The sequence below is a fragment of the Galeopterus variegatus genome, unplaced genomic scaffold (genome assembly GCF_000696425.1).
Source record: "Galeopterus variegatus unplaced genomic scaffold, G_variegatus-3.0.2 Scaffold1240, whole genome shotgun sequence".
Taxonomy (NCBI): Eukaryota; Metazoa; Chordata; class Mammalia; order Dermoptera; family Cynocephalidae; genus Galeopterus; species Galeopterus variegatus.
This window is the reverse complement of record NW_007727351.1, coordinates 88042-109751: the sequence shown is the minus strand read 5'-3', so window position 1 is coordinate 109751 and position 21710 is coordinate 88042. Positions and strand designations below refer to the sequence as shown.

General features: G+C 45.8%; 1 protein-coding gene across 1 annotated transcript in view; it reads left to right on the top strand.

Moving 5' to 3' along the window:
• Window positions 1-21710, top strand: part of COL22A1 (collagen, type XXII, alpha 1) — a gene marked incomplete at its 3' end in the record, with an annotated part of 125327 nt that overhangs the window by 38086 nt on the left and 65531 nt on the right. Inside the window, exons 5-7 of the mRNA XM_008575803.1 lie at window positions 5277-5388; window positions 13955-14078; window positions 21218-21493. Of these exons, the coding sequence (XP_008574025.1) occupies window positions 5277-5388; window positions 13955-14078; window positions 21218-21493 (512 nt within the window). The remainder of the gene's footprint in view (window positions 1-5276; window positions 5389-13954; window positions 14079-21217; window positions 21494-21710) is intronic.

Sequence of the window (21710 nt, the reverse complement as noted above, 5' to 3'; positions counted from 1 at the left end):
GAGGGAGGGAGGTAAACGCACGGACAAGGGACCCTGCCTATGTCATCTGTGACGCAGAATGCGCCTCATGCTTTCCTGTCATTCTATGTTCTGAAGAGCAGCAAGAGTTTTTTCTCCTTAAGAATAACTGATTCTTGCTGGGAGGATTCAGAGGGTGTGCTGTGTGTGCAAACACACGTGTGTATGTATGCATGTGTCTGTGTGTCTATGTGTGTGCACATGTGTGCATATGCAGAACTTTGTACACAGTTTTTAGTCTTTGGCATATGAGAGGATCCTGCTGAAGAGTCTGTTTGGTGATTGGACAGAAATGGGACCCTCTATTATGAATCCATCCTCCTGTGTAGATCTGCAGCCAGTGGAGTCCTGAAGCTGCCCCTGCCCCCCTGCCTTGTGGAGGCCTCCAGGGAATGAATCACAAAGCCAGGTGGGCATCCATCAGAATCAGAGCAGGAGCCCTGCCTGTGGAGCTCTGAGTGCACAGAAAACTGCTTTATCTACCATCACTTTAATTATAACCAGCTCTGAACAAATGTTCCTGCCATGCTGAGGCTGAAGAAGGAGTTATGGAGAGATGGAGCCTCAGACCTGCCAACTTAAATGTAATGGGGTAATCTGGCAAAAAAAAAAAAAAAAAAAAACAGTTCCCAGAAGCCTCACCTCCAGACGTTTCCTTAAATGACTTTGGCTATTTTTAGGGCTTATCTGGGCTGGAACAGTGAGAATGGGGGTGAGAATAGACTTGGGAGATTGAAGCCATAGATCTTAGATGGCCCTGCTGCTCGCCAGCCAGGGGGGCGTAGGTCAATCTCCCAACATCTCTGAGCCTCAGTTTCTCCACCTATGTAAAGGTGGATCTGACAGAATGTCTCTGAGGGTCCCTTTTAGTATAATAAGTGAATATTCTGTAAATTCTAGTGAATAAAAGCATCATACAGCTTTCCTGGGAGGTTAGCTGTTTAATGCTTAAAGGATATATTAGGCACAGTGCAAGTCTCAAATTTGGCCCCAGACATTTTCTCTCCTCCCACCTCAGCCCCCACACCCAGATTATCCTCCAGGCATGCCCATGGTACCTCCTAAATAGCTCTCCAGCCCAGTCTCTTCTTGCATGCCTCCCCTCCCAGCCTCCTCACCAAGCCTGCTCCCCTCTGGCCTCCCCACCCCTTCGCCCCCGCTGCCATAATCCCCATGTGAGATAGAAACTGGATTGTGTTCTCCTCTCTTTAAAGCCCTCCATGGCTCCTCATTGCCCAAGGAAAGAAACCCAAACTCCCCCATGTGGCCCACAGAGCCCAGCCTGGCCTGCCCTTGCCTACCTCATTCCCAGCCAGTGTCCCCAAAGTAGCCAGGATTCCTGTTCATTATTGGAATCTGAGCAGCCACCTGGGCATCTAATATGGAGGAGGTCCTTCATGGCGGTAGGTGAATTCCTTCCTTCTCTCCTTCCCTCCATCCACAAACGGTGCCTCAAACAGGAACAACAAAAGCACCAGACTTTTCAAGGATGGGAAAATGAATCGGATCTGATCCCTTTCCTTAGGGAGTTCACCATCTCCTGAAGGAGACAGAGCCCTAAACAGAGAAGCTGCCCGCACTGGGCCCAGACCCACTGAAGACCCGGGAGGAACTAGGGCTGCCTTGGAGGCTGAGGCCAGGAGTGCACCGTAGGCACTGGTGCAGCCAGTGAATCCGGGCGGTTGCTAAGGTCTCCTGTGGCCACGTGGCCCAGCTGAGTCCTGACGTCTCTAGGCATCTCTTGTGATGTTTGCGTGAAACAAATGCTTCTAGTCTCACAGTGCCTTGTGCCACAGCCCATTTACCTCGGGGATATTTTTCATTTTCCTTCCCAGTCCTTATTTATTTGGGGCAATTCATCTTTTCTCTCAGTGCCCTTTGCTGCCACCTAGTTAATTGCTTGTTGTTCAAACTTTTGTCATGTTCAAGTCTTTGTTTTTATCTGAAACCAATGAAAGTGGAACCAGAAGGTAGAGCGGCAAGTGCGCATTTTAAACTCTTTTGTTGTTCTAATTCTCCCACATGTAACAGGTAAGTGGAAACTCAGATTAAGGTGGCAATTTCCAGTGACCGTTGACAATGCTGTGAAGTAGAGGAAGAGGACACTTTGCAGTTCTTGCTCCTGGCTTCTCACGGGGTGGCCACCTGGCATGAGTCCACCCGATTCTGAACAGGCTCTTGGGCCCCTTTCCTTCTGCCCCATCCCTCACAGTAAGCCATAGGGGGCACTGCTGAGGCCACCTGGGAGCCTTCTCTGAATAAGAGCCAGCACGTCCTGTGTGTCTCCAGCCAGCCTGCCCTTGCTGGGAGTCCTCAGGCAACCCTGGGGAGAGGTGAAGGATGTGTCTATTCGGTGGATGCTTCCCAACATCTGGTTCCCCTTGGGGATCCCTGCTGGGGAGGTGACTGCTGTCTGCCCCGTGCCTTAGAGGCCTGGTCCTGTGTAACCAGAATGCTAGTGGTGGGCTATTGCAGGAATACGAGGCTCCAGTATCAGAGGATTTCACAGAGGACATGGATCAAAAGGTTCTCACCGTGGTCCCCAGGAAGGGAGAGTGGCACTGCCTGAGCAATTACTGGGTGCTGGCTTCCCCTGCAGGCACTTTATTATGTCATCATTTAAATCTCATGGCAGCCCTGCAAGAAATTATTCCATTTTTCCAGTTAAGGAAACAGGCTGGACAAAATCAAATAACTTCCTCAAAGTCACCCAGTGGGAAGTCTGTGTGTGGCAGAGTGTGTCTCGGGCTACGTTTAGCGCTGTCAGTGCCTGATGCACGCTCTACCTTGCCTGAGATCAATATCCTTGCTTTGGGCTGAAGTCCTCTACCTTGCCAGCAGCAGCAGTGTTAACTCGTGGCTCCCGGCATGCTTGCTGAACTGAGGGATTATTTACTGCATAAAAACAGAACCTTCAAATTCACTATTATGCAAGCAATGCAGTTGGATTGGAAGACAGGCTCCTCCCAGCCATGGCAAAAATTGGGGGAAATAGGATAAATAATTACCAATGCTAAAAACACCAAAGATGGTCAAATGTCATCTGTTCTGTCAGTTTACAGATGAGGGAAGTGTCCAGGGAGAAAGTGACATGGCTGAGATCATGGCCAGTCAGTGTCAGGGACACCCATCCACTCCCCATCCCCGATGTTTGTTAGGAGCTTGTCATGGGATAGGGAGTGACCACACCCTCACAGAGCATGAGAGATCCATTTAGAGCTTGGGGCATTTAGTGATCACCTACTATGTTCCAGGCATGTTCCTGCAGATTTTCTTCCTTAAAACTCAAAGTGATCTTTCAAGATATCAGTGCTTATTATCAGAGTCAGAATGTGTTACCCACAGGTGCTTTGCCAGTCAGGCTGACACTGTGCTGGGCCATGTCACCCATCCATGCCCCATGAGCTGGTGTTTCAACATCCCATTTGGCAGATGAAGAAATGAGGCCGGAGACAGTGAATAACTTACCTGAGAGCTAGCAGGCAGGGAAAGTGTGGGAGCAAGGATTTGGACCCAAATATTTCTCATTCCAGAACACTTACTCTTCCATTACCATATGCTATTATTGTCCCAATTTTACAAAAACACAAAGAAACAAGCTCAGAGAGGTTAAGGTTTCTGCTCACAGTCACACAGCTGGTAAGTAGGGCTTCACCCCTGAGTGTCTGGCCCAAGTGCCGGGTGCCTCTGCTCTGCACAGTCTCCCCCAGGGATGAAGGGCACTTTTTAGCTTAGAGGGGTGACATGTGTTCAGTATGACAAATCTGTAGTGTGGGCCAGGCCCTGCTGGCCCTGGGGGTGGGAGCGGGCCCTGTCCTCCAGTGCTGTCAGCTGCAGGCAGCTGGCCTTACCCAGTGGTGGCCCCTGTCAGCCAGCTCTACCTGTATAATGTAGTGGACATCAGGCAGGGAATGTGAATGCCTCCCCCACAAACCGACTATCTTCTGAGAGACTGAATCAATCACATCAGTGTGTGAACAGAAAAGCACAGTTTCCATCCATAAGGGGCTTCTGGATACATGCTTTGTATCTTAAGGATCGAATATCATTTAACATTACATCAAGAGTTCCACTTAATAGCCAGTATGTAAAATGCTATTTAGAAATGACATCATGGCTAATGAGTCATTTTCCAAGAACAAGACAACCTCAGAATGGCAAGGGGCTGGGAAGGGTCCAATCCAAAAAGCCACCCAGGGCTTTAATCCTGCACAATCTCACTCTGCTTGGAACCCCCTTCCCAGACCAGACCAGGGCAAGCCTCAGCTTGGTGGCTTCCTCCCAAAGAGCCTTCCCTGTCACCCCTGCCCAGTCCTTCTCAAATTCCGACCCTGCTTACTTATTCTTTACTGCCTGGAATTGTGCTGGACATTATTACTGTGCATTCGTTCATTTTTGGTCTTCCCAGTGGGGTTCCAGTTGCCCAAGAGCCAGGATTTTGTCTCCCTTCCTGCTCTATCCGCAAAGCTCACAGTGCTTGGCATATAGCAGGCTCCAAAATAGATATTGAATGAACACTCTATGAACACATCTATGGGCAGAATTTAGTGGTAGAGGATGTCCATTGATGGACGACTGGATAAGGAAAATGTGGTATGTATACTCAATGGAGTACTACTCTGCCTTGAAAAAGGATGAAATTCTGCCATTTGCAGCATCATGGATGAACTTAGAGAAAAGGATATTAAGTGAAATAAGCCAGGCATAGAAAGAGAAATACCACATGTCGTCACTCATAAGTGGGAGCTAAAAAAATAAAATAAAATAAACAAATTAAAAAAACCTCTGTACCCCATAAATATGTATAATATGTTTCAATTAAAGAATAAATTAAAGATAAATAAATAAACAATGAATTTGAAATGAGGGGGAAAATTTAAAAAGGTACAACAATCACAATAATACATTGAACTTTCAAAAGGAGAGAATAGAGCTAAGGTTACCACTCCCCCAAGCCCAAAGCCCATGAGTTTTCCATTACTTTTTACTAACAATGCACCTAAGGTGGAAAATGAGACAAGACCAAACGCCTTCTGCATTCTCCTGCACCTTCGCGTTGGAATAGAAGTGGAAGCTGGGCACCTCATCACTCTGTGCTTGTGTTTTCTCCCTGACAGTGTGCTGTCATCCGAACAGCTCCCTCCCTGTCTGTGTCCTGGGGCAGGGTGGGCAGGCTGCCTTTGCAGAGAGCAGATGTGCTTTTCCTTGGTCTCTCATGCTCCTCTGCAAACTCACTCCTGACTCTTCTCTTTGGACAGGTTTTGACCTGATGGATTTGTTCAGTGTGAAGGAAATCTTGGAGAAGAGAGAGAATGGAGCACAGAGTTCCTATGTCCGGATGGGATCCTTCCCAGTGGTGCAGAGGACCGAGTGAGTGGTCACTTTTCCTTCCAGACTTGCCCTGGATGCTCTGGGAAAGGGCAGGAAGGGGGTCAGTCAGCCACAGCTGCACACTGAGCACTGAGTTGGGCTCTAACCTACTCCATGCCTGGTGAGGTCGCCCAAAGATGAAGCAACTGAACCACTGACCTGGTTCTTAGCCGATCTTTTATCATTGGCTTTATCATCAGTCCTTCTACACTCATCTCTTTATAAACATTTGGCATTAATCATTTATTCATGCATGTATTTTTCTATCAATTCATTAAATAACGAACACTTATGGCTTATACTAGGTACATGGGACCTACTATGGACCCGCCACTGTGTTGTGTGGCAGGAATGGCACCACGCAGGGTCACCAAGTGGTTTTGGCCAGTGGAGACCCAGCTTCAGTGTTGACTGGGTGCCTGGCCTTACCCAAGTTACTGAATGCCATGATGCATCAGTTTTCTGTTTTCAATCTGAGACGACCATCTCTGCCTTACAACATTGTTGAGAGGATATGAAAGATTTTTCTAGTGCCTGACACCTATGGGTCTCCAGTCAAGGGCTAAAATAAAATAAATGCTGCATTCTTCTCTCAATAGGCAGACAGATGTTTTGAAAACAAAAATGATATGACATCAGGCCACTTCTCCATCTTCCAACTCTGTAATTACTTCCAAGTGATCTTACACTAAAGGAGCAGGAGGGAAAGGCCCCATGTGTGATCTGGCCCCATCCCACCTCTGTGGTCTCCTCATCCGTCCTCCTGCGCCCACCTCCTCTGTCTCTTCTGAGAGCCTGCCAGGCATCTACCTCCACCGCAGGGACCTGTTTGTGTTCCTCCCTCTACTTGGGGCATCTGCTCTGTTCATCCTTCAAAGTACAGCTCTACCATTGTGTTCTCAAAGATGCAGTCCCTCAACTCCCACATCGAATTGGGCCTTCCGCTTATCTACTCTGCTCACAACCTATATGCCTGCACAACATGTGTACACTTGAAGCCAACTAATCACTTGTGTAATTCGTCCTTCCCAGTCTCCCCTGATTGATGAAAATCCCTAGGAGAGAGCTGAGCCTTGGTTTCTGCTGTAGTCCCAGCACCTGACTCATCCCTGTCCAGAGCAGGGAGTTATTAAATACTTGCTGAATGAATGAGTGAAGGAACCCATGAAGTGTGGGAACACTCGGTCAGACACTAGCCTGGCAAAGGTGGGCTCTGCATACTGGCTGGCAGGGTTTGGATTTTTGCATGTGTGCAGTCATTTTTTTTTTTTTTTTTTGCTTCACTGAGCATTCTCCAAGTGCCAACCATGCAACAGGCATTATTTCAGACTAATGTCATTTTACCCATGGCTCTCGGTACCCGTGCCCTGTGAGAGTGATTTTACGGAAGGGGGAATAAGGCAAGTCACTAACTCCCTCTGAGTTAGCTGTTTTTGTGAAATAGAGACAGCAATCACTGTCAGCTTAATCAGAAGGGAGTCATACCTTCCTGGACTGTGAGGGTTGCTCTTTCTACAAAGAGGTCCAGATGCTGAGTGATGCTAATATTCGTCACCTGGTCCCATGCTTGTTTTAGGGCTCCATAAGGTTGAGCAGAGTCTAGCCTTCACTTCCCAAGTCACTCCTCCTTACTTCCCTGGTGTATTATGTCCAGTTCACCACCCATACCACTTATAACAGGGAAAACCATTTACAACTTCATGTTAAAGGAAACATGCAATAGAGAAAGAGCAAAACAAAGGAGAATAAGCAAGAGTTATACAAGCCTGGTGGAAGAGCCTACCAGAGGACCCTGCTATTTGCTGATGATGCCTTACTCTCATGGGACACTGGGACCAAACAGCAGAACTGCTCTGGGCACCATCCTGTGGAACATAGAATTGAAAACAGTGTCTGGGTGATGGATTTAGGCTCAGGTCATGCTAACAGTTGTTCTGAGAAGAATTTTCTGTATGGTTTTATGTTTGTTTTAATGGCAAAATATCAGAAATGAAATCAAACCAACAGAGCACTGACATTTCAAGAAAGAATAGTTTAACTTTAATTTTCTTTTTTAAATCTTAATTTATCAATATACAATATAGTAATATAGTTGATTTTTGTGTCCCTTTATCAATTCCTCCTTTCCTTCCCTACTTTCCCTCCTCCCCCCGTCAACATCATATCTGTTTACGTGTCTTAACAAAATCAAGGAGTTGTTGTGATTGCTGTGTCTTCTTCCCTCCCCCCACTCTGTTCATTTATTTACTTATTTTTATTAGCTCCCACAAATAAGTGAGAACATGCCCCATTTCTCTTTCTGTGCCTGGCTTATTTCACTTGATATAATTTTCTCTAAGTCCATCCATGTTGCTGCAAATGGTAATATTTCATTCCTTTTATAGCTGAGTAGTATCTCATTGTGTAGATATACCACATTTTCCTTATCCACTCATCTGATGATGGGCATTTAGGTTGGTTCCAACTCTTGGCTATTGTAAATCATGCTGCAATAAACATGGGAGTGCAGGTATCTCTTCGACATGATGATTTGTATTCCTCTGGGTATATACCCAGCTGTGCAATATCTGGGTTATATGGTAGATCTATCTGTAGTTTTTTGAGGAACCTCCATACTATTTTTCATAAGGGCTGCACCATTTTACAGTCCCACCAACAGTATAGAAGGGCTCCTTTTTCTCTGCAACCTCACCAGCATTTGCTATTCTCAGTCTTTTGGATATTAGCTGTCCTAATTGGAGTGAGATAGTATCTCAAAGTGGTTTTGATTTGCATTTCCTGAATGCTGAGTGATGTTGAGCATTTTTCATATGTCTGTTGGCCATTCGTACATCTTCCTTTGAGAAATGACTATTCAGCTCCTTTGCCCATTTTTTAATTGGGTTACTTGTTTTTTTTCTAAAGTTGTTTGAGTTCCTTGTATATTCGGGTTATTAATCCTTTGCCTGATGTATATTTTGCAAATATTTTCTCCCACTCTGTCAGATGTCTTTTTCTCTGTTGATTATTTCTTTTGCTGTGCAGAAACTTTTTAGTTTGATATAATCCCATTTGTTTATTTTTCCTTTGGTTGCCTGTGCTGTTGGAGTAATATTCATAAAGTCTGTACCTAATCCTACTTCCTGGAGTGTTTCCCCTATGTTTTCTTTAAGGAGTTTTATTGTTTCAGGACGTATATTTAATTCTTTAATTCATTTTGAGTTGATTTTGGTATATGGTAAGAGGCACAGATCTAGTTTCATTCTCCTACATATGAATGTCCAATTTTCCCAACACCATTTACTGAAGAGGCAGTCTCTTCCCCAGAGAGTGGTCTTAGAGACTTTGTCAAAGATCAGATGGCAGTAGGTGCATGGGTTGATTTCTGGATTCTCTATTCTGTTCCATTGGTCCATGTGTCTGTTTTTATGCCAGTACCATGCTGTTTTGGTTACTATCACTTTGTAGTAAAGTTTAATGTCAGGTAGTGTTATGCCTCCAGCTATTTTTTTTTTCCTCAGAATTGCTTTGACTATTTGTGGTCTTTTCTTCTTCCATATGAGTGTTAGGAATGTTTTTTCAAATTCTGAGAAAAATGTCATTGGAATTTTGATGGGGACTGTGTTGAGTCCGTAGATCACTTTGGGGAGTATAGACATTTTCACAACATTAACTCTTCCAATCCAAGAGCATGGGATATCTTTCCATCTTCTTGTGCCTCTTTAATTTCTCTCAACAGCGGTTTGTAGTTCTCATCATAGAGATTTGTCACATCCTTGGTTAAATTTATTCCTAGGTATTTTATTTATTTGGTGGCTACTGTAAATGGGATAGCTTTCTTGATTTCCTTCTCTGCCAGTTCATTGTTAGAATATAGAAATGCTACTGAGTTTTGTGTGTTGGTTTTGTATCCTGCTACTTTGCTGAAATCATTTATCAACTCCAAGAGTTTTTATTTTTTTGTAGAGGCTTTAGGCTATTGTATATATAGGATCATGTTGTCTGCAAACAGAGACAGTTTGATCTCATCTTTTCCAATCTGGATGCCCTTTAATTCCTTCTCTTCCATGATTGCTCTGGCTAATACATCCAGCACTATGTTGAATAGGAGTGGTGAGAGTGGGCATCCTTGTCTTGTTCCTGTTCTTAAGGGAAAGGCTTTCAATTTTTCTCCATTCAGGATTATATTTGCAGTGGGTTTGTCATATATGGATTTAATTGTGTTGAGAAACTTTCCTTCTATACCCAATTTATAGAGTCTTTATCATGAACAAGTGTTGAATTTTATCAAACACTTTTTCAGAATCGATAGAGATGATCATATGGTCCTTGTGTTTGATTTTATTGATATGGTGTATCACATTTATTGATTTGCATATGTTGAAACAACCTTGCATCCATGGGATGAATCCCACTTGATCACGGCATATAATTTTATGTATGTGCTGCTGTATTCTATTAGGTAGTTTTATTGAGGATTTTTGCATCTATATTCATCAATGATATTGGCCTATAGTTTTCTTTTTTTGTTGTATCTTTGTCTGGTTTTGGTATCAGGGTGATGTTTCCCTCACAGAACGAGTTTGGGAGAGTGGCCTCTGTTTCAATTTTTTGGAATAGTTTGTACAGAATTGGCATTAATTCTTCTTTAAAGGTTTGGTAAAATTCTGCTGTGAAGTCAACTTGTCTTCGGCTTTTCTTTGCTGGGCGACTGCTGATAACAATTTCAATCTCTTTTATTGTTATTGGTCTGTTCAGATTTTCTTTGTTATCTTGGCTTAGTGTTGGTAGTTTGCATGTGTCCAAGAATTTATCCATTTCCTCTAGATTTTCAAATTTGTTGGCATATAGTTGTTTATAGTAGTCTCTAATGATTCCTTGTATTTCTGAAGTATCAGTTGTAATATAACCATTTTCATTTCTAATTTTTGTTATTTGTATCTTCCCTCCTCTTTTTTTAGTTAACCTTGCTAATAGTTTGCCAATTTTATTTATCTTTTCAAAAAACCAACTTTTTGTTTCATTGATCTATTGTATCATTTGGGGGGCTTCTATTTCACTTAGTTCTGCTTTGATCTTAATTATTTCTTTCCTTCTACTAACTTTGGGTTTGGATTGTTCTTGTTTTTCTAATTCTTTAAGATGAAGTATTAGGTTGTTGACTTGCCATCTTTCCATTCTTCTGAGGTAAGCATTTAGTGCAATAAATTTCCCCCTTAGTACTGCTTTTGCAGTATCCCACAGGTTTTGATATGATGTGTCATTGTTTTCAATAAATTTTTTGATTTCCTGTTTAATTTCTTCTTGGACCCATATGTTGTTAAGTAGAATGTTGTCTAATTTCAATGTATTTGTATAGTTTCCAGAGTTTTGTTTGTTATTGATTTTTAGTTTTAATCCATTGTGGTCAGAAAAATACATGGAATAATTCCAGTTTTTTGAATTTGTTGAGACTTGATTTGTGACCTAACATGTGGCCTATCCTGGAGAATGTTCCATGTGCTGAAGAGAGGAATGAATATTCTGACATTGTCGGATGAAATATTCTGTATATATCTGCCAAGTCCAGTTGGTCTAAAGTATTATTAAGGTCTTGTGTTTCTCTTGCATCCATGGGATGAATCCCATGTTAATTTTTTGCCAAGATGATCTGTTCATTGTGGAGAGTGGGGTGTTCAGATCTCCAACTATTATGATATTAGTGTCTATCTCTTTCTTTAGGTCTAATAGTCTTTGCTTTATAAATCTGGCTGCTCAAAAGTTGGGTGCATAGATATTTATGATTGTTATGTCTTCTTGTTAGATAGATCCTTTTATCACTATATAGTGGCCTTCTTTATCTTTTTTATGGTTTTTGTTTTAAAGTCTCTTTTATCTGATATAAAAATAGCTACTCCACCTCTTTTTTCATTTCGGTTTGCATGGTATTTCTTTTTCAATTGTTTCACTCTAAGTCTATGTTTATCTTTACGGGTGAGGTGGCCTTCTAGTAGGCAGCATATTTGGGGGCACATCTTCTGTGTCTTTTGAATGGGAAATTCAAACCTTTTACATTAAGAGTTATTATTGAAAGATATTGATTTATGCCTGGCATTATATTGATTTTTGTTTGGATGTTTTAAATATCTTTTGTTTCTTTCTTTCTGATTTACTAATCGTCTTCTGTGTTTGTTGGTTTCTTAGAATAGTGGATAAACCTTTTTTTTCCCCCTCTCTTCATTGTTAACATTTTATTTTACTGGTGGGTTTTGTTCTGTCTTGAGTATTCATGGTAGTGATGGTTGTTTTTCAGGTACCAGACCAAGTACTCCCTTGAGAATTTCTTGTAAGGCTGGTCATGAGGTAGTGAATTCCCTCAGTTTTTGCTTGTCTGGAAAATATACTATGTGTCCTTCATTTCAGAAGGATAGCCTTGCTGGGTAAAGTATTCTTGGCTTGCAATTTTTGTCTTTTAGTATTTTAAATATGTCAGCCCAGTTTCTTCTAGCTTTTAGAGTTTCTGATGAAAAGTCTGATGTTAGTTTGATAGGGGTTCCCTTATAGGTGACTTGATGCTTCTCTCCTGCAGCATTAAGATTCTCTCTTTCTTTGAGTTTTGCCAGTTTGACTATAACATGCCTTGGAGAGGACCTTTCTGGGTTGAATATGTTGGGAGATCTTTGAGCTTCCTAAATCTGAAGGTCTGTATCTCTTCCTATACCTGGGAAGTTTTCTGCTATTATTTTGTTGAATATGTTTTCAGTACCATTTTCTTTTTCTTCTCCCTCTGGAATACCCATGATTTGGATATTAGGGTGCTTGAGGTTTTCTATTTTCTCTATTAGATTTTCTTCAAGTTTTTAAATTCTTTTTTTCTTTTCTGTTGTCTGCCCATGCTATTTCAAACAAGCCATCTTCAAGGTCAAATATTCTCTCTCCTGCTTGATCTAGCCTGCCAGTTAAGCTCCCTGTTGTGTTTTTTATTTCATTGAATGAATCCTTCAGCTCCACAAGCTTTGCTACAATCTTGTTCAGGGCATTGATTTCTTTGTGCGTTTCCTCTTTCAGTTCCTGTATACATTTTTTCATTTTGTCGTGTTGTCTAACTGAGACTTCTTGTATCTCATTAAGTTTCCTAAGGATTGTTGTTCTAAATTCCTTTTCAGTCATTCCAAGGACTTCCTATTCTATAGGGTCTATAACTTGAGAGTTGTTGCATTCCTTTGGAGGTGCTGTGGACATCCTGCAGCACACAGGACAGTCCCCATGCCAGTGCTGTCTGGTATGCTTTCTCCAGGAAATTTAACCAGGCCTGTACTAGGATTGGGAGAGGAAAGGTTTCTTCATGGAAAGAACATGTTGACCATTTTCAAAGTTCATTATTCCTCCACATTAATGGAATGCCTGTTGTGCTGTGGGCACCATGGCAGGTGCTGAGGGACAGGGATTTGTCAGTGTCTCCTCATGGGGGACCACATGGGGAAAATGTGGGGGTGGGATGTGACATCAAAGGAGGCTTTGTGTTGGGTGGGTGGGAGAAGGATGGGGGTATGTGCTGAATTAAGAGAGGCAGGAGGGAGCTCAGGTGCCTCTGTTCATGACACAGAGGATGGTGAAAGGACAGCAGGTCTGAGGAGGCTCTGGGGAGGTACATGGGGATAGGATCTTGGTACTCAGTGGAGGAATCGGTCCTCCATAGGAGGGAACTAACACTTTTTATTACTGAATTTGGAAGAGAAAGGGTCTAGTTGGAGGGGAGCAGCAGGGAGTTGAGGACTCCCGCAGGAGAGGGGCTGGCCCTATCGGCTCTGCAGGAACCCAGGTCTCCATGGAGAGAAAAGGGTTCTTGAGTCTTAGTCCTTTTGGGCTGCCATAACAAAGTACCATAGACCGGGTAGTTTATAAACAATGGAAATTTATTTCTCACAGTCCTGGAAGCTGGGAAGTCTAAGATCAAGAACCCGGTAGATGGCCATCTTTTTGCCGTAGCCTCCCATGGTGAAAGGGGTAAAGGAGCTCTGTGGGGTCTCCTTTATAAGGGCACTAATCCCACTTATGATGGCTCCACCCTCCTGTCCTAATTCCTCTCCCAAAGAATCCATCTCCTTGGGGTTTAGGATTTCAACATATGAGTTTACGGGGTGGTGGTGCACAAACATTCAGATCATAGCATCCTGATACAGGGGGCAGGGAACCCCACAGGAGAAGATGCAGCAGTTTGGCCCTGCTGAGGAGGAACAGGGCAGGGAATGGGGAAGGCTGGGAGGCTCAGCTGTGTGTGATCCTGGGGGCATGGGCATTTAGCATCCATCATCAGGAGCTGTGATGGTGGAGAGGCAGAAGCACATGCACACTGCAAGGTGGGTTTGCGTGTGCTCAGGGTGGGGACAGGGAGATGATGAAGTGGCTGCCACAATGGTCTACTGAGTGTCACACTGAGGCCCCGATCTAAGGAAAAGACAGCAAAGGCAGGCCAAGCAGGTGGGTTGTAGATTAGGTTGGAGGTCAAGTTGGCAGAGGGTAGTGGCTGACGGGCTGTGTAGGCTTCCTTGCTGGGTCCCTGCTCTCAGGGCTAAGCCTGGTGGTGTGTGTCTCTGTTTTCCTCCAGGGATGTGTTTCCCCAAGGTTTGCCTGATGAGTACGCCTTTGTCACAACCTTCCGGTTCAGGAAAACATCTCGGAAAGAAGACTGGTACATCTGGCAGGTCATCGACCAGTACGGCATCCCACAGGTACGGGCAGTAGCACCTGGTCTCAGTGGGCCCAGAGCTTTCTGTTTCCTTCTCACAGGGGATGGCATCATCCACTGTGTTTTCTCCAGGGGTCTTAAAGAGATTGGGAGTCTGGTGTACGGAGGCTCAGGGAACCTGTAGAGGAATGTCACATCGCCCAAAGGGCCAGCTTCTTCTCTCCATGATAACCCAGTGCCAGGCCTTCTGGTGCGGAAGAAAGAGGCCGAGTTTCTGTCCTCAGGGACTCTCAGGCTAACCAGGCAGGTGGCAACCAGATCTGCTGTCCTACAACACCCACTCTGTTAGTGACATGAGTGACACAGCTTCGTGCTACAGTAGAAGAAACTGGCTCCGAGTCAGATAGACCTGGGGTCAAATCCTGTGTCTAACCCTTTCTTGGTGGGGGCCGTGAGACATATTAGTTCATCTTTCTGAGTCTTGGTTTTCTTAACTATAAAACTGAAAGTAGAGAGTACCTACCACAACTGGTCGGTGGAAAAATCAGATGAAATAATGCATGTAAAGCCTCTAGAATAGTGCTTGATACATAATAAGATTTTGCCACAAGTAGATTCCTCCTTACAAAGTTCTTAGGTTTTCTCGTGGATGAGGCTCTGGGCCATGTCTTCACCCTCCTCTGGTGTGTTTTGGCTTTTGGTTCTTAAGAAGGTAGAACAGCTCTTCCACAGCACACAGCCTGGGGAGGAAGGACAGTTCTCAAAACCAAAGCCACCGGCACAGTCGGATGGTCTGAGATGAAAGCAACAGTACTTTCTGTTCTCTGCCAAATCCCAATCCCCTCTGCTCAGAGTTCACAGACCAACCGGATCTTTGTCCTGTTCTGGAAAAATGAACTATGTGAAGACATTATTCACCTTCAGCTGGGAGACACTGTCTAAATTTTTGGTTGGGATTGAACTAAAATACAAATATGCTCAAACGATTGGGCTCTGGCAACCTCATTCATGGGCTGCTGTCTGAGAGCAAGCTCTTCCGGAACAGCACGCTCAATCCTGTGCTCACAGCTAGGCCCGGCTGCTACGTGCACTTGCTTATCAACACGTGTGTGTTCTCAGCATGGGCTGGGTTGCTCTGAGCTCACAGCTAGGCCCGGCTGCTACGTGCACTTGCTTATCAACACGTGTGTGTTCTCAGCATGGGCTGGGTTGCTCTGAGCTCACAGCTAGGCCCGGCTGCTACGTGCACTTGCTTATCAACACGTGTGTGTTCTCAGCATGGGCTGGGTTGCTCTGAGCTCACAGCTAGGCCCGGCTGCTACGTGCACTTGCTTATCAACACGTGTGTGTTCTCAGCATGGGCTGGGTTGCTCTGAGCTCACAGCTAGGCCCGGCTGCTACGTGCACTTGCTTATCAACACGTGTGTGTTCTCAGCATGGGCTGGGTTGCTCTGAGCTCACAGCTAGGCCCGGCTGCTACGTGCACTTGCTTATCAACACGTGTGTGTTCTCAGCATGGGCTGGGTTGCTCTGAGCTCACAGCTAGGCCCGGCTGCTACGTGCACTTGCTTATCAACACGTGTGTGTTCTCAGCATGGGCTGGGTTGCTCTGAGCTCACAGCTAGGCCCGGCTGCTACGTGCACTTGCTTATCAACACGTGTGTGTTCTCAGCATGGGCTGGGTTGCTCTGAGCTCACAGCTAGGCCCGGCTGCTACGTGCACTTGCTTATCAACACGTGTGTGTTCTCAGCATGGGCTGGGTTGCTCTGAGCTCACAGCTAGGCCCGGCTGCTACGTGCACTTGCTTATCAACACGTGTGTGTTCTCAGCATGGGCTGGGTTGCTCTGAGCTCACAGCTAGGCCCGGCTGCTACGTGCACTTGCTTATCAACACGTGTGTGTTCTCAGCATGGGCTGGGTTGCTCTGAGCTCACAGCTAGGCCCGGCTGCTACGTGCACTTGCTTATCAACACGTGTGTGTTCTCAGCATGGGCTGGGTTGCTCTGAGCTCACAGCTAGGCCCGGCTGCTACGTGCACTTGCTTATCAACACGTGTGTGTTCTCAGCATGGGCTGGGTTGCTCTGAGCTCACAGCTAGGCCCGGCTGCTACGTGCACTTGCTTATCAACACGTGTGTGTTCTCAGCATGGGCTGGGTTGCTCTGAGCTCACAGCTAGGCCCGGCTGCTACGTGCACTTGCTTATCAACACGTGTGTGTTCTCAGCATGGGCTGGGTTGCTCTGAGCTCACAGCTAGGCCCGGCTGCTACGTGCACTTGCTTATCAACACGTGTGTGTTCTCAGCATGGGCTGGGTTGCTCTGAGCTCACAGCTAGGCCCGGCTGCTACGTGCACTTGCTTATCAACACGTGTGTGTTCTCAGCATGGGCTGGGTTGCTCTGAGCTCACAGCTAGGCCCGGCTGCTACGTGCACTTGCTTATCAACACGTGTGTGTTCTCAGCATGGGCTGGGTTGCTCTGAGTGCATTGCACGTCTTAACTCATTTAGTCCTCATGATGACCTATGAGTAGGTTCTGCTATTATCATCTTATAAGGAAGGAAACTGAGCCACAGAGAAGCTAAAAACTCTGCCTAAGTTTTCACAGGCGATAAGAGCAGGAGTTGAGATTTGAACCCAGGCAGTCAAGCTCCCACGTCTGTGGTTTTAACCACATTCTCAGCTGGCTTCTGGTCTAAGCCCATCTCGATCAGTTAGATGCATGAATATTTTCATGTGTGGGAAGCTGAATGGAGCAGGAGAGCCTTCTCCAGATGCCACTTGGAAAGCAGGCAGCTCATTGTGTCCCCACCCACCTCCATCTCCAGTTACGTTGGTCTTGCTTCTTCGGTTTCTGAGAGTCTGGCGCACTTGGACTGGGCGCCTATCCTGACATTCTTGTGGGGTGAGCCCGCACCACCTCCGCCGTCTGGGTTCTCTTCTTTCACGGGATTTGCAGAGCTGTGCGTGCTCTCTGCCTGCCGGTCTGCATGCTCCCCTCCTCCTTCCGGAATGAGCCCTGGGTTGAAATACCGCAGAGCCATGCAGAGAGTGTCTTCTTGTAGGGACTTGGGATGATGTTCAAAGAGGCACCTGGCAATTCATTTCCATTAAGCAAGGCTTGGTTGAGTGCCCTTCACCGGAAGTGCTGATGATGGTCACCACCACATTTTGGGAAAACACTGGCTAGACACAGAAAACATGGATAAAGACCTGCCAGCAGATGATCTGTGAGCAGCATGGGGTTAGTCACATGCCTGTGCACTCTGTTAGTCACTGTAGATCTACAGGTACAGATGTTCATGTCCATGCATGATCTTACTTGGTATTTACAACCGCACTTGAAAGCTGGCATTTTCCCCCTTTGTCATTTGGGGAAACTGAGGGACACTCACTCATTCCAGATATGTTAAAAGGACAGGGAGGAGAATGGTGTTGTTGGAGCAGAGTAGGGTGTGTGTGTGTGTGTGTGTGTGTGTGTGTGTGTGTGTGTGTGTGTGGGGGNCCAGATGCCACTTGGAAAGCAGGCAGCTCATTGTGTCCCCACCCACCTCCATCTCCAGTTATGTTGGTCTTGCTTCTTCGGTTTCTGAGAGTCTGGCGCACTTGGACTGGGCGCCTATCCTGACATTCTTGTGGGGTGAGCCTGCACCACCTCCGCCGTCTGGGTTCTCTTCTTTCACAGGATTTGCAGAGCTGTGCGTGCTCTCTGCCTGCCGGTCTGCATGCTCCCCTCCTTCTGCCGGAATGAGCCATGGGTTGAAATACCGCAGAGCTATGCAGAGAGTGTCTTCTTGTAGGGACTTGGGATGATGTTCAAAGAGGCACCTGGCAATTCACTTCCATTAAGCAAGGCTTGGTTGAGTGCCCTTCACCGGAAGTGCTGATGATGGTCACCACCACATTTTGGGAAAACACTGGCTAGACACAGAAAAAATGGATAAAGACCTGCCAGCAGATGATCTGTGAGCAGCATGGGGTTAGTCACATGCCTGTGCACTCTGTTAATCACTGTAGATCTACAGGTACAGATGTTCATGTCCATGCATGATCTTACTTGGTATTTACAACCGCACTTGAAAGCTGACATTTTCCCCCTTTGTCATTTGTGGAAACTGAGGGACACTCACTCATTCCAGATATGTTAAAAGGACAGGGAGGAGAACGGTGTTGCTGGAGCAGAGTAGGGTGTGTGTGTGTGTGTGTGTGTGTGTGTGTGTGTGTGTGTGTGTGTTGGGGAGTAGAGATATGGTCTGAAAGGTGGACGAAGGCCAGACTTTATATAGCCTTCTAAGCCAGTGTGGGGACTTTTTGTTTGGGGAAGCATGGGAAGTGTACAGGCTTAGAACAGGGAAGCTAATTAGAAGGCACCCAGGTAAGAGATGATGTTGGCTCCGATCAGGCAGTAATAGTGAAATCGGGAGAAATGATCAGACTCGGGATGTATTTTGAAATGAGAACCAACAGGATTTGCTGATGGATCTGAGGCATGAAGTGTCTTCCCCAGGCCACCCAGCTAGTGTGGACGGGCACAAGCCTTAGGCCTGCTGGTGCGTCCCTCTGGTCTACCTTATGCTAGAAGAGATAGAAACGTTGAAGGGAAAGCTGTGTCCCCAGGAAGCTCTGAAGGTGGTCGGGGGACCCAGGGCTCAAACACATGAAACTATTCTCAAGAAATAGAAGAGCACATTTAATCATGGAAATATTAGATTATGTGTGTTAGAAGTATTAAATGATTCGACAGGATTCATAGCTTATTGTTTTCATCCTACCCATGGCATACAAGCAGGTGACACAATTAGAAGCAAATCCTAGGTCTCCCTGTTGCACCAAAGCCATGGAGGGCCCAGAAAGAGAAACCAGAGACCTGAGTTGTGTTATAAACACTGTGGCTAATTCTCTGCACTACATGGGCATGTTCTTTTAACTGTAGGGCCTCTCATTCCTTCATTCATTCATTCAGTATTTTTTACTGAGTGCCACTGTGTGCCATGTCTTGTTCTAGCCACTGGGGTGGCAGAGATGAACAAGAGAAACAAAGCACCTAAAGGCTTTAAAGGGGTGGAGCAGGGTAGATAATAAACAGTTGAATAAAAGAAATGAACAAGTTGATTTCATATGCTGACACAGTGCTATGGAAAACAGGAAATAAACCCACATGCCTGGGGATGTGAGAACAAATGACCAGGCTAGAATTCAATTACAGTCACAGGTGGCTTAATGATGGGGATATGTTCTAAGAAATGCATGGTTAGGCAATTTCATCACGGAGTGTGTTTACACAAACCTAGACGGTACAGCCTGCAGCACACCCGGGCTACTGGTACAGCCTATGGCGCCCAGGCTCCAAATCTGTACAGCGTGTTACTGTACTGAATGCTGTAGGCAACTGTAACACAGTGGAAAGTATTTTTGTATAGAAACACATCTATACACAGGAAAGGAATTTTTTAGCTACATTGTAGTCTTATAGGAGCACTGTTGTATATGTGGCCTGTCATTGACCAAAGGGTTACAAGACACATGACTGCATATGTGTTTATTAGGGTAGGCTTCACTGCAGTGATGTCTTTGAACTTACTTGCTTAATTTATTGTAACTAATATTTAGAACAGTGCCTGGCATATAATAAGTACTACATAAGTGTTTTACATGTATTCATTTAATCCTCCTACTAAGTCTATGATGTAGGCAATACTGTCGGTCTCATTTTACAAATGAGGAAACAGCACAGAGAGGCTGGATAACTTGCCCAAGGTCACACAGCTCAGAACTGATTTATTGGTTTGGGTGTAGGCAGACAATGGACAGCCCAGTGGGCCCAAATTTTTGAAGAACATTTTAATGAAGTGGCTGAGGTTAAGGGAGCTGATGAGGTTAGGGGGTAAGGATTAAGGAAACCCACAAGGAATGCTGAGGCATCCCAGGATTAGCAAGAGCAGGAAGCTGCCACTGGGCCTGGACAGGCTGAGGGTGGGCAGGGGGCAGGGAGAATATTGGTCTTTACTGGAGATGTTGAGTTCTGGAATCATAGAGGAGGAAGAACTCCCAAAAGCCAGAGCTACGAAGCCCCTCTGGAACCACAGGGAAGCCAGAAGGGGTAGGAAAGATGGGTACCCTGCCTCTCTCTCTCCTGCTCTTTGGTCTCCACTCCGGTGGGCTTCACGGGGGCTAAACTCCACTAGAAGCCAAAAGGCACAGGAGCTGGGGCCAAGGTGAAGAATTCCTTAAAGGCTAGGCTCTGGGAGCAGAGAGCCAGGCAGACAGGAGTGGAGTGTGGAAATCAGGGCAAGTGAAGACTAACCCCACAGAGATGGGATGAAAATGTCCTTGTCCACTCCTTTGCTCAGTGTATGCTTGTGTTCTGTACCTTGTATTATATCCCCTGCCTCTGTACACTGGGAGAGGATCCATGTTGCCCAGCACTTTTCTCCTGACACCTGCAGGTGCTGGCCTGTCACACACAGTGTGTTCAGTGGGTATTCTGGAGGGGACACAGAAATGAGTACACAGACGAGAAGACACACATTCATTCATTCTTAAAAGCAAACAAAAGTTAATCCTTGTTCCAGAATATGTACTGTGCCACAGGCATTTTGCAAAGAGTTGGGGGTACCCCAGGAATCCAGACAACAAGACTCCTGCCATGAAGGAACTTTATCCTTCTGGAGCTTCTACTTTATGCTCAAGATGAGAGGCAGGGTGGGTTAATGGACAGGGTCTCAGACTGGCATGTGGCATCCAGCCACAAGGTGCTTTTGGCTTGGCCAGCTCAGGGTTTTAATAGACACTGAAACTAGTCAGGGTTTCTGGTTGGCCTCACAACTCACCTCCTGTGCCCCAATTGTCCTGCAGTCTTACAAACGCGCTCTCATGCACAGCTTCTCCAGGCAGTTGAGTTTGTGACCCTTAGGTTGATGTATGCATTCAGTTATCCATTTCATACAGAGTTCAGAGTAGCCTGCAAGGTAGATATTGTACTAGGACTTTGTACCCAGGGGGAAACCAAGGCTCAGAGACATGAAGTGATTGGCACACAGACAGACAGTGGACCAGCTGGTAGGAGCCACAGCCAGGATCTGACTCCGGTTTGTCAGGTCTGACTCCGAACTCCCCCCTCCCTGCTTTTCCTCTCCCCTGACTTGCCTGAAGCTCAAGGAGTCTCTGGTCCTCTCCTCCCCAGGTCTCCATCCGCCTGGACGGCGAGAACAGGGCAGTTGAGTACAACTCTGTGGGGGCCGTGAAAGATGCCGTCAGGGTGGTCTTCCGAGGCTCTCGGGTCAACGACCTCTTTGATCGAGACTGGCACAAGATCGCCCTGAGCATCCAGGCCCAGAACGTCTCCCTGTACATCGACTGTGTGCTGGTGCAGACGCTGCCCATTGAGGAGAGGGAGAACATTGACATCCAGGGCAAGACTGTGATTGGCAAGCGCCTCTACGACAGTGTGCCTATCGACGTGAGTACCAGGGGGCCTTCTGCAGCTGCGGCCCTGGGGCCACGTGGGAGGAGCTTCAGGAGCTAGGTGCCCCTGATGTCCTCCCACACCTGCAGCTACCATTTATCAAGTCATCGCTCTGACTACCTTAGAAGGTGCTGTGGATTGAATATCCCCCCCAAACTCATTGAAACTTAAATTGTGACAGTGTTGAGAAGGAGAAATCCTCTTGTGATAA